At 45.9% G+C, this 12832-nt stretch overlaps 1 protein-coding gene across 1 annotated transcript in view; it reads right to left on the bottom strand.

Annotated features, from left to right (window-relative positions):
- The window catches only part of SMARCA1 (SNF2 related chromatin remodeling ATPase 1), a 36013-nt gene extending 33116 nt beyond the window's left edge, over positions 1 to 2897 (bottom strand). Inside the window, exon 1 of the mRNA XM_075720741.1 lies at positions 2790 to 2897. Within this exon, the coding sequence (XP_075576856.1) occupies positions 2790 to 2897 (108 nt within the window). The remainder of the gene's footprint in view (positions 1 to 2789) is intronic.
- Between the last annotated feature and the right edge of the window lie 9935 nt (positions 2898 to 12832).

Raw genomic sequence — 12832 nt, 5'->3', positions numbered from 1 at the left:
TACTCCTTACGGGAAAACAAAATTGACAGTAGGCCATTTCAGATTCCTCACTTCCCCTAGAAATAAATTACATAGATAAGTGCTACTGGAAAAAAGTTGTCTGTCTACCTCAGGTAAGAATGAAGTTTCTCCTGGACAAAGCAGAACAACTCAATATTATGAGCATCCCTTTTAACTGCAATTTTTCCAAGCAAAATGTAATGCAATATTATCTTTCTAAGCCCCAAGGCAGATGGCTCTAATGCCAGTTCTGTTGTTACTCAGATTTCCCCAGAAGAAGGTGGCATACAAATCGAATTTATTCAGAAATAAGTATTTGTGAATAACACACTCTGAGTTAAAGAAGTAAATGAACTGACATGAGGAGTTACTGCAGCCACAGCACTACAAAATCCCATCCTACACCTTACCTTTCAAAGCAAAAGAGGTTCCCTGCCCCCCCCACTCCTCAATGCAGTGTTTGTGTCAAACATTGATGGCCCCAAAATATGAGAAATAACAAACAGGAGATGGTCAAAAGCTGATGAAAAAGATGAACAACTTAAGACACGTGCATCCCAATACCCCTTCTCTTCCTCATAACTTACAAGGGAAAAGAATATGCTGTAGTTTCACTAAAATACTATTCTGAGCTGGTGGAGCCAGATGGGTAGTAGGGACGAGCATCATATCCAAACTTGCTTCTGCATAATGCTGAGAGTTATAAAAATCTAGACCTTGTCAATTATTAAATTTTGATATGAGTGAGAACACTTTTCTTTTACTACCAACTGGCTCATGTACCTAATGCAACACAGAACCACAAAATACTTCATCAAGTCTGTGAAACTTTATACAACACATCTTCATCGCTTAGAGGGCTGACTTAACAGGAAACAGGAGGATCAGCAGAAGCCTCAGTGCAAACAATTGATTAACCAGCAAAAAGTACTTTTGTTTTTAACTCGGGGAGCTAGCTGGTAACAATCTGCCTCTACCCTAGAAAAGTGTTCCATTAAAGATTAAACCCTACATAAGAGAGTCCCCTGAAAACCCGTGTCATTTAAACACCTTACAAGAAACACTACCATGGAGCAGATTCGAAAATAACAGACCCTGAGTCTTCCAACGACCCAAAACACTTTCCCTTTGAAATCTCTACTAACTAGCCTAAACAGAGCTACCAACTTCAGGCTGAGCGAGATTTCTATCTAGTAAGTGCAATAGTCCTAAATTGGGTAGGTCATGTGAACATCTAAATAAATGACTGGGAGTAAGAACTGCTGCTGCTTTAGCTGACTTTACTCTTGTAACCTGTGCTATGGAGAACTTTAAACAGATGCATTGAGAATAATTAGAAGGACCCCTTTTGTGTTTAACTGACATATACAAAGTGGAAATGCATTCCAAATAGCCATTAGGTTAAGGCACTGTTTTGGTACTACTACAAGTGAAGTAAAACAGTGCGAGGGGAACAGAGCACAACAGGCTGCATTGCATGCCATTATTATGCAGTTTGTGTAGCTAACCGTATAGCTATGTAACAGACCTGTGGCCCAACATCAAGTGAAGTTCCATTGTCTGAATAAAAAACTTTTTTTTCCACTAAGAAACATACTGATCAGTATGGCACAGTAGCACAATGCTGGCAATATTCAAAGCCATTCACTGTTTTCAAATGATTTCTCCAGGCAAGCAGTCTTCAAACATTTAGCACCAACTTTTTATCAGCTGACATGCATAAAACGTTGTGGAATAAGTTGTATCCCATGCAGAAACTTTTTCTCCTGAACAATCGGGTAACGTTCAGAATTACACTGTACCACATCTGCTAGCTTTTTGTATACATGAGTAACAAAATAATCAAGCGTTCTTTTCAGGCAAAAATGGACTTTCATCAATTTGAATTAAAATCCTGATTGCAGTAACATCAATCTTTCTGCAACTGTCTCCCCTATCATAAAAATATGACACACGGTCATCACTCTAAGTTTTTATAAGATGCAGCCTTCAGGTTAAATCTTGTTCAGTTTCCAAGGAGACCCGAATACGTCACTTTTTACATTCCTCGTGTCTTAGCCCATGATCTTTTTTCCAAAAAGCTACAGGGAGGGGGCTGGCAGCCATACATGCTCCTTTGAGGGGTTTATCCCGCATCACGATTGCATTTTAGCTGGGCAGGGGGAAGGCCGAAGCCCCTGAAGCCTGAGGGCGGGGACAGCCCGGTGCGGCCGCGGACTCTGCGAGGGGGCAGCCCCGCGCAGGGCCCTCGCCCTGCGGAGCCCCCGGCTCCCGCCGAGCCCCCCGCCCGCCGCCGCCATCCCGCTCCGGGGCAGCGGGGGCCGGGGAAGGGAAACGAGCGGGCGGGGGGCACCAGCGGAGGGGGCCGCGCAGGGCGGTACGGGCAGCGCCGGCTGCAGGCAGGGCAGCCCGGGCGGAACGGCCAGCACCGGCGTGCCCGGGCTGCGCGGCTGGGAAGGGGGCCCCGCAGGGGCGCACGGATGGCGGCAGCTGCCACGGCGACGCTGGAGGGCAGCGCCGGGGGCCGGCCTGCGCGGCGGGGCCGGGGCGGGGGGCCGGGCGGGGGCCGCCGCGCAGGCCGGGACGCGGCTCTGGCGCAGGCCGGGCGCTCACGGACAGCGGCGGAGGGGCCGGCGCGCTGCCAGCGGCCCGGCTCGGGCGGCCGCCTCAGGGCCGGGAAGCGCGGCCCGAGGGGCGGCTGCAGGAGGGGGCGGCGGGGCCAAGGCGCGCTCATCCCCGGGAGGCTCCGCCGCCCGCCGGACCCCCCCCCCCCGCTCCCGGAGCGGTACCTCCTCGGCGCCGGGCTCCTGCGCAGAGGCGGCCGCGGCAGAGGTGGAAGGCAGCTCGGCGTCCGGGCGGGCGGCGCCGCCGGGGCCGGTACCGGGGCCGGTGTCCATTTTGTGCGCGGCGGGTGGCTGCGCCACGGCGGGGGTGGGGGGGGGGCGGCCCCACCACCCCCAGCACCGCGCGGCCCCGCCCCTCCCGCCGGCCCGGCCCGGCCCGCCCCGATCTCGCGATACTTCCGCGAGAGGGGGCGGGAGCGCGCGTTTCCCGCCGAAACGTGAGGCGGCCCGGGGGCGGGCGGCGAGGCGAGGCGAGGCGAGGCGAGGCCAGGCCAGGCCAGGCCAGGCCAGGCCAGGCCAGGCCAGGCCAGGCCTAGTCTGGTCTGGTCTGGTCTGGTCTGGTCTGGTCTGGTCTGGTCTGGTCTGGTCTGTGGTGGGGCCGGGCAGGCAGCCCGGCCGCCCGGCTGGGCCTCCTGTGGTGGAGCAGCGGGGCCTCTGGGGAGGCTCCCGGGCCCAACGCCGGGCCGTTCCCCACCGGCTGCTTCACAAGGGGCCGCCCGCAGAGGCCTCGCTGCCTCCCGTCCCCTCAAGTGACACCACAGCTCACAGAAGAGAAAGCGGTCAGGGCCGCTGCATATCTAAGCGGTAGCTGTAGACATGCCCAAGGACAGTGTTGCGATGTTCTGCATTGTCTCAGGGCCGCCCTGGCATGCGCTGCGTTGCAGAGGCAACACTGGCTTGGAGGGGCCTGTGAACTGGTGCCACCATTGCTGAGGTCCTTTCCGTGTCCCACCCGCCGCCTTTGTAATCTCCAGAGAGCAGCCGAAGCTCTCCAGAACCTCATCTGCAAGGGGCAGGATGCGCTCTCCTTCCCGTGTCTTCCCAGACAGGAGTCCCTGTGGCCCCGGCACAGGCATGTAGAGCATGTGGACTGTAAAGCTGTTGTGGAAGAAGGAAGCACGGCTGCTGACAGGGAGAGCTGACAGAAGGATAAGGTGCTGCAGGAGCCAGGCGGTAAAACAGAATGGTAGGGGGCAGAAAACTTTGTACTTGCAGTTCATTTTCCTCAGTTCCAAACCCTGTTGCAAATAGCAAGTGTGTTTTCCTAAATAGCCCAGGCTGTACTTGAGAGAGAAAATCATGTCTTAACGTCTGCAGGGCTAAGAGGTACCAGTGGAGCTCCCAAAGGAAGAGTAGCTTATGGGAAAAAAATTGTTTTTCTTAAGCCATTTCAAATTCAGCAGTGTTGTGTATTGCATATTGAAAATTGCACTAATGAAGCCACTCAATTTAGTTACTGTCAATGCACACATTTCTGGCTGTCCATGCAAGACATTCAGTTTCTCAGCTGCTGAGCTCTAACTTTGTTCGTAGTGCTAAAGGATTCTAAAACAATCCTTGAGACAGCAGACTTAAAAATTTGAGAGCTCCAAATCAGCCATTTTACCTGGTGATTACTTAGAAAGGCAATATTGTGAGCATTTTGTCCAGATAAATGGATGAAATGCTAGCCTTGTAGGCAGAATGAGCAATAAAAGCTTTTTCATTCCAGTAAAAAGCTCAGTAGCTGTTACCAAGATCTTTTTGCATAACTCAACAACTAAGCTGAGCAAATGGGTTATTGCAGCTCACATACGCTGCACTTAGAAAGACCTCTAAGACCTCTTTTCCATCTATACATTGACTCTAATAAGGTGCCATTTTGTGAAGACTAACCATGTCTGAACTGTTTCCATGACTGCCTGATTACTCTGAAATTCAGTTTCTAAATTATGGTCCAACATAGAAGATTTAAGCTCTAAACTCCCCTTTTCCATGTTGTGAAACAGCTGCAAAACAGTAACAGCGCTGTTCCGAATTATTTAGCACCCTATTGCCTTCCATGTCTGTTGCATAGTTTGCAACAAAGCAAGGCCCACAGCATCTGCAGTAGCCATTCCATGTGATTTATTTTTAAAAGCTTTGGGAAGTACATTTTTTATAGCACGATTGAGAAGAGTGACATGACTGGTTTTGAAAGAGGACTCCAAATAGATTTTCCAAGCAGGGCTATCTAGAAAATGAAGTTTACCGTTAGCTATGCAAAAAGTCTCTAAGGTGGGAAAATTCCAGTCTATGATGTCTTTGTACTTAGCCTTTACGGAAAATAGCTCACTAACCATTTTTAATATTTGACGTTCCTACTCCAGTTTCAAGTGCTTGTAGCTTCTGTTTATGCAAAACACTCTCAAGTGTTTGTCACAGCTTGCTTTTTACTTGAAATTCACAGGAACATTACATGCTGTACAAAACAATCAAGCTGCTGCTTTCATGAAAGATCCCCTTTGGATATTTTTTGCTTGTATGCTTAACATTTGCCTTTGGCACTTTGCATAGATGTTCTTAGTTGCTTCTGTTAGACTATGTTGTGTACTCCTGTGGATCCACAGGCCATTGGCTGAAAAAAAAGCACGTAGTCATACAACAGTATTGTCATGTGATAATCTAATTAATTATAAAGAAAAAGTAGTGAAGTGCTTTTTCTGTACTTTATATACTTTATTTTTACTCATCTCTTTTCTAATACATTTGAAAAATTCCACAGAATTTCTCCAATTGTGTTTTGTTTTATTTTTTTTTTCCTGTGGTTGGGAGGCAGAGTGCTAATTGTCATGTTGAAGTTGTAGATTTGGGTATTAGCTCTTTGTTTTCCCAGTTCTGTTACTCCTTATTTTACAATCTGCCAGACACAATCACCAGGGCTGAGTGTGTGGTCCCCTACACACTAAGGTTTCACAGCAATTAAGATGACCTCCTCTGTCCAACTCAGAAAGGTGGCACTGACATGTTGTATGATGAGAATTATGTTTTCTTGTCAGACACAAAAAGAGAAATTGCATATACTTAGGCTTACTGTTACCTACTTTTATGTTTCAGACACTGCTGAAATATGTAAAGAGTTGATGAGATACGGATCCAGGGGCATTTACATATACTATCCAGGTAAGACCATAAGATTTTTGAAATTTTGAACTGTGGCTGCTCAGCCTTTTCCAAACAGGGGACTAACTGCAGTGGTCTTAATTTCTGTAACGCAGATATATTTGGGTTGGGTAGCTTTTTACAATATATTTTAGTAATGTGTGGAATTGCTTTATAGGCCAAGTTGTTACAAAAGCCCCTTTTGTGTGAGTTTGTGTGGATGAGTTGTGTTAAGTACCTACCTCTGGGTATGGATGGAGAAATGTTACCAAAAAGCAGGCTGAAGAAAAAAAAAGGTACCTGCTGAGAGAGAGCGTGTGAAAATCCCCTGAGAACTGATAAGCTTTAGAGACCAGTAGGCCTGTTGAATTTGCAAGAACAGACAAACTCAGTACACCAAGAGTCTGCCAAATCCATACAAAGCCACCAGCACACACAAGCATCAACAGGTTGTGTAACTCACACCACAACCAAAAAGCGGTGGCTTTGGCTGCTAAATACAAATGAAGCCGGCAGGGCTATGTATACACCTGCTGAAAAAAGAGGAGCCCTTCAAAGACTTTCAGAGCACCTTAGTAAGCGGGTGGGGTTGGCCTCCCAACTGTTGCACAAACCAAGTAACTTAGTGTGTGTTAGTAACCATGTGAATGCATTGTGTGGATAGTTATCTGCTGTTAGCAATAAAAACTTGATTCTGTGGATAAGAACAGCTTAAATAATAAAAGCTGTCTTAAAAACCGGTCGTGATTTTTGTCTTCCCTGACTTGAGAATCCCATTTACAATCCAAGGCAGCACCGCTGTCAGATGCCACTGGGTGGCAACACCGACCTGCGCTCGCCTGCGGCCGGCTGCGGCAGTCCTGCCTTCAAGGTGATCCGGCAGCCTATGTGCTACTTAGTATAAATGCTGCTCAGTCTTAAAACCGATTTGATCAAGAACAGGAAAAAAAAAAAAGTTAGATTTGTAAACCGTCTTTTACCTTCTGTTGTTTAATGACTTCTAGAACTGTATCATGTACATTCAGTACCTTCCCTCCAGCACGGCAGAAGTGTCTTGTTAAGAAGGGCCTTGGGTGGGTAGTACCTAGTAATTACTATCTTGCGTAAAATGCTTATATCAAGTGTTGCTATTTAAATATTGCTTATATTAAATACTTCTCTTTTCATCTCAGTTGTTAACTGGTTCGGAGTTTCACGGGTGCCTTGGTTAAAAGGACATTGGTGACAGGGCTGAGGAACCAAGTGTTCGGGGCCCAGGGGCACTAACAGAGCCTGGCCACCCTCCCTGCCCATGGGGGCCAGGAGCCCCTGTTAAGCTCAGACCTGGGCCTTCAGGGCCTGTCTGAGCTAAGTCCCAGGCCACAGCAAAGGCTGGCTGCCCCTTGAAGGATGCGGAGCCAAGCACAGTAGCATGGCCAAGAGGGCAGGGGCCTCACCAGCTAGTGTCCAGCCCCACAGCACCTGAGCAAGAAGGGCAGGTCTAGAAACAGTAGCCAGGCTCCACTGACAGTCCAGATCATCACGTGAGTTTGTGGTAACAAAGCAGATCCAAGGCCAAGCCAATCCACAGGTCAGAACCACGTCTGGTGAGGGCAACCAGGATCAGGCACAGTCTAGTGACCCGCAGGCAGGTCCAACATCAAGCTGAGCTGAAGACCAGTCCTCCTACAGCACAGCTCAGGCAGGGACTGAAGGTCCAGGGCTGAGCCCAAATGGGGCTCCTGGGCCTATGGGCAGGGAGTGTGAGTAAAGGCCCCAGGTGAGGCTGGCCAGGATTAAGGCCTATTAGTACACTCAAGCTGCTAGCAAAATCATACGTCTGTTAACGCAGCAGAAAATAGGCAATATTTTCCTTGTCTGTATTTCAAGCATCTTCCAGACAGTACTGCTCTCCAGCAGCTCTCCCTAGGCTTTTTCTGGTGTTCATGCAGGCTCCTATGAATGTGTCAGGGGTTTCCTTGTATTTTCTTTGTCTTGTTTCACGACATTTCTGCCTCTTACATCTCTTCCAAAATGTAGTTTACAACACAGCCAATCTAACCGCAGTCTGAAAATGGTGGTCTCACTACCCTTCTCAGGGTTTTGCTCTGTACTGCCCTGTGCAAGCAGCGCATTCATCTCAACATAAGGTGAGCAACATCGGCAAGGCTGACCCAGCAGAAAACTATTTCCTGTCTTTTATAATTTTGCTACTGCTTTAATGCTCTGAACAGACTTGCTATATGGTCATAAAAATGCCAGAAGTGATACAAGGAAAGTGGTGGGAGGAGTTCATAGCTAGGGGCAGGAAGGAGAGCGAGGCCTGCCTTCCAGCAACAGATTGCTGCTGGGATGTGAGTAAACCCAGACTAAGTTCACACCCTGGCACATAATCAAACTCCATCTCCCCCCACTATCTCTGTCTCTTGGTTCTCAAGTCAACTCACAAGGTGAAAACCTTCCGCCACCCATCTCTTGCGCAGTTTTACTTATGGCCTGTGTTTTAATACGTGCCTCCTATTGTTTAAGTTGTCTTAACCACTTACCTGCTCCCTCATTTGGCCTAAGCTAAAGGAGAACATTGTACAGAGAAGCTGTTTTCCAAATCTCCTAGGAAGTACTTCTTTCAGTGAAGAAATGACTGCTGTTTCTGCGAAGTCTCCTGCCTGGCTGGAGAGAAACCATCTCTGCCAGTTTCCATTATTACATCTTCTGTTGCTGAGATTTCAGAAATGCCACCTCCATTCATACATCAGTGGTTACGCCCTTACAAGTAACTGTGGTTATGTCCAGCGGCACAATTCTATGTGTTCTTGCACTTAACCTATGCAGCCCTGTTTCATTCAGATCCTTATTTCATAGGTTCCCTTCCAAAGTTTATCCACTTCTTTTTTTCCCAGATTTTTTCCTTCCTCATAGGATTAGAAAGAAACCTAGGCCGCCTCCTCTAGAGCTCACAATATAGAAACTACTTCTAAAATGAGCTCTTGGTTTATGCATCACTCATTTGTAACCCAGGTTTTGCTGAAGATGTCATTTCCGATGATGTCCATTGCTGCAGAACTTTGTGGCAGCTGAGAGATAAGAGCAGTCCAGCCCCTGCATGATGTAGTTCGTGGCTGCAAACAACAGCTGATTGCCTGATTCTGCCTCGGTTACAGGCACAAGCACATCCAAGCAATGTACTCTAATAGGCTTGACATTAAGTATTCTTACAGAAAGGGGGTTTTTTCGTTTGTTTGTTTGTGTAGGCTTCATATTCATGCATCAGTTTTCTGTATCGAGTTTTCATTTTACCCAACAGACAGTCTCTGGAGTTGCCAATAGGGTTTGCAAATACAAGACCTCATTCAGCATTAACAACTATAACACAATAGCTAATGTATCCTTCGTATCTGGTTCAAAGAGCTGCTAGCTGTACAAATACTCTTTGGGTTTTCCCATCTTGTATGCAATACTGCATTTTTAATTCCAGGTTTTAGCAACCAAAGCTTTACTGTGATACTGCAAAGGCTTCTAATATTTCTGTATTTCCCAACCACGCAGTTTTTTTGCTAAACCTTTTTTCACTTCATATCCACTTTTTTTGGCTGTGTGTTCATTTTCTCAGTGGGAGAGCCAGGAACTCTCACAGTTTGGTAAATTATGAAAGTGAGAACACTGTCATCTCTTCATGGATGTGATGAGCCAGGTTTATGTGATCACATTAGAGTGTGTTAATTTACTGAGCCTCATCAGGAACTTACTGCAAAGATACCCTAATTGCCTCTATGGATACCTTTAGTCCTTTGCAACTTTGAGATTAACCATAGCAGCCCCTTCCACCCACACCATGTTTCTGTGTTCCTGACCCCTTGCACTGTTACTGGCATTTGTGCAGGTGAGCGGTGGGTTAGCTCAAGGTTCTAAAAAGCATAAATTGAGCCCAACAAAAGAGAGTTACTAGTTTTTTCTCAGATCAGCACAGCAAAACAACTCAACTGCCCACACACACAAGGGCCAGTGCCAATACAGCAGCGGAACAGATACATGGCAAGATGGAGGGTGGGATTGCAGCCACACTAATTTGTATCAGTTTAAGCTACCATAAACCAGACGTTAATAAACAACGTTACAATTGTGCATTCTGTTGTGAACTCCAGATTTTGCCCACCTACAATGAAGTCACACAGATTTAACAATGATCAGTGATTCCTTTGGCGGTCGTACAATAATTCCTGATGTAATAAGCTATGACTTTGCCAAAACCTGGAGTGTTGTGTCAAGAGAGCCCCTGACTAGAAGAGACTAGTTTTGTTGAAAGTGAAAGGCATTTTAAAAGTGATTTCAGAATAAAGCAAGAGCTTTCAAAAGAGGTTTTTCCAACTGCAATAAATCTGAAGCATACTTTGCGGCTCACTGCAATGGCATCCTTTTCTCCCCTAACCTATGCAGTGGTTTTGCAATATTCAAAACCTGTAAATAACTTGCCCGTAACAGGGACAGAATCTTACAAAATTTTGAATATTTGCAAGTATCCAGCAGGCAAGCCAGTGCAGTATAGCCTCTAACTCTCTTTAATGATGGTTGAAATTCTTCACAAATTCTCTGCCCAAAATAAATTATCTCTTTCTTAGGCAAAAGCCTGTTTCTGTGGGTTTGATTTCACACTGTTATCCTTAAGCTGATCACAGACTATTTGTAAATGTAACAGTTCTTGTTCAAAGGTTTTAGCGTGTACCAGGATTTCCTTTAAATACAGGAAATGCACAGAAGGATGCTGTAAAGTACTGCCTCCATTAGCCTTGCAAGCATGGCAGATGCATTGCATAAGCCAAAAGCCATCACTTCAGTTGCCACAGGCTTTATCCTGCTGTGAAAATACTTTTAATCCTGTCCTTTCTATCCATTTTTACTTGCCAACATCCACTCACTGTGGAGAACTAGACTGAACCTGTTATATTTTCCAGAGTACTATCCATTTCTGCTGAAGGATCTGTTAAACTACAGTAGCTGGTTTTAGTTTATCCTAGTCCACATAGAATCTGTTTCTGCCTTTCCCCCTCACTCCCCCATTTTTTTGCTATTTTGCTACCCTAACTGCCTGGGCCTTCTTTCTTCCTCATCCTGTAATGATTCTTCCTTTTTTGTAACAGTCTCAAATACACAGCTGCCATCAAAACAATTCTTCCTTTCCTGCATTTACATTCTTCACACAGGGCAGCCTTTTACACATGTAGTTCAGTAATCTGGTCTGTTTGCTGTAATACCCTCTACTCAATCGTAATTAAATAAGGTAGCATTTCATTTTTCCTTCAATTACCTAGAAGGGGAAGGTATCTCTTTCACCCACTGTTTTGCCATCTGCATGAAAATTTCTCACAAATCACAGTGTAAGAGGTAGGGCTCCTATAACTCTCAGTAATGCATTTTTGGGCAACATAGAGAACAGAGGCAGGCGGTGTCCCGTGTTAATTTTCCTGTATTCATTTTCTCATCACTCTGGAGTGTTCTCTGGTCTCAGTAAGAATATTTTAGGGAAGCCGAGACTCATCCTGCACTTCATGACAAGCCTTCCACATTTGTGAGTCTGAAAATAGCTAGGTAGATTTTTTTCACTTAAACATAAAACTACAGACCTCTTTTTCCATTTGTTTCTGCAGGCCTTCCTGAGACCTTTCTTTAAGCTTCACATCCAAACTTCAAGCTGCTCTGGATAGTTTGGAGTAAACTGGTTTCAGCACATCCTCGCTTTCAGGAGATTAAAATTAAAATTTAATAATAATTTGCTATTTCTGATCTGGAAGAGGCATGTCATAATCTTGATGTCAAATAGATTATTTTGGATTTCTGGCTGTTACAGATTTGACAGTGTCATATCACCAGAATCCATCAGCTGTGCTCAGGTAAATTCCTCCAAATTGCCATATAAAGTTAATCAGTAGACCCTCTCACACGTGGGCTGAGTAGTATTCATCATGTTATACATGAAAAAGGAAGCAGATTTTTCTTAGCTTCTAAAAGTAATTAAGACAATTAGAAAAGAAATTTTGGCTCTGAAAGAAAGCCATCTTCTCTACTTCTGTATCTCTTCTCTCAGCCACAAGTATTATTTGCTGACCTTGAGGGGCCATTGATAAAATTACCCCACAAGGAAATCCTCAGAAAAGGGTTGGTACCCATGCATATGTAGAGAGTAACAGCCATGACTTGCTTGACCAGCTATGTGGACATCATAAAATTGTTTACTAGTCCGCAAACAGAAGCTGAAAAGTAGCAAAAGCACAGTTTTTATTGTGTCCTTCCGTGGATGACAGAGAAGAGGGAAACCTATCTTCTGGCAAAAGTGCCAGACCAGAGGTTTGTGCCAAGGTGGGGCTCTGTTTGTTACCATCCCCCCTTTAGAAAAAGGCAGTTGTACATTTGCAAATAAGTACACTATTCAGCAGAACGCCAGCTCTTCCACCAGTTACTTTCCTGAATGGAGACTTTCCCAGGAGATGCTGGATGTCTGCTGCTGTTCCCCAGAGGAGACTAGTGCCAGAGGGCGTTGGTCTGTTTTCTGAAACAAATTGACAGACTTTTCCCTATGTGTCATGAGAGCTTTTGGTAAAATTAGATTCTGCCCTGTCCATAACAATAAAGGCCATACCCACATGCAGCTTACATAGTTCATATACTTCCTGGAGCAAAACCACAGCAACGTTCAACTGTCTGTTTTCTTTTTTTATGTTCACAATGGCTCCTGCTTCAGAAGCAGGTATCTGACCGTTGGGTCCCGCTGCCACTGAGAGCTTGTGGGTGACCGAGTACGCAGCACGGTTCAGGCAGAATATATTCATCAGTGTAGTGCAGACAGGTTCGGCGTCGTTCTGCGCCAGTCATCAGGCTCCAATTTTTGTAGTTCATTGTTTAAACAACAATAAATGATGTTGCTCTGATGATCTGTATGCTTTCCTCTGTTAGACCTGATTTGTATGGTGAGGACAGGCTACTGAAAGGAAGAGAACGGGTTGAATTATCCCCTGTGACTTTGCTGAATTTGTCCTTGTGAATGGAAAGAGAGTGAAATATTTGTCTGCAGGGGGGAGCAGAGTGGTAACTGTCAGGAACAGCTGGAACATATATAC

The sequence above is a fragment of the Pelecanus crispus genome, chromosome 13, assembly GCF_030463565.1.
Source record: "Pelecanus crispus isolate bPelCri1 chromosome 13, bPelCri1.pri, whole genome shotgun sequence".
Lineage (NCBI taxonomy): Eukaryota > Metazoa > Chordata > Aves > Pelecaniformes > Pelecanidae > Pelecanus > Pelecanus crispus.
This window is presented reverse-complemented; position numbering and strand designations above follow the sequence as displayed.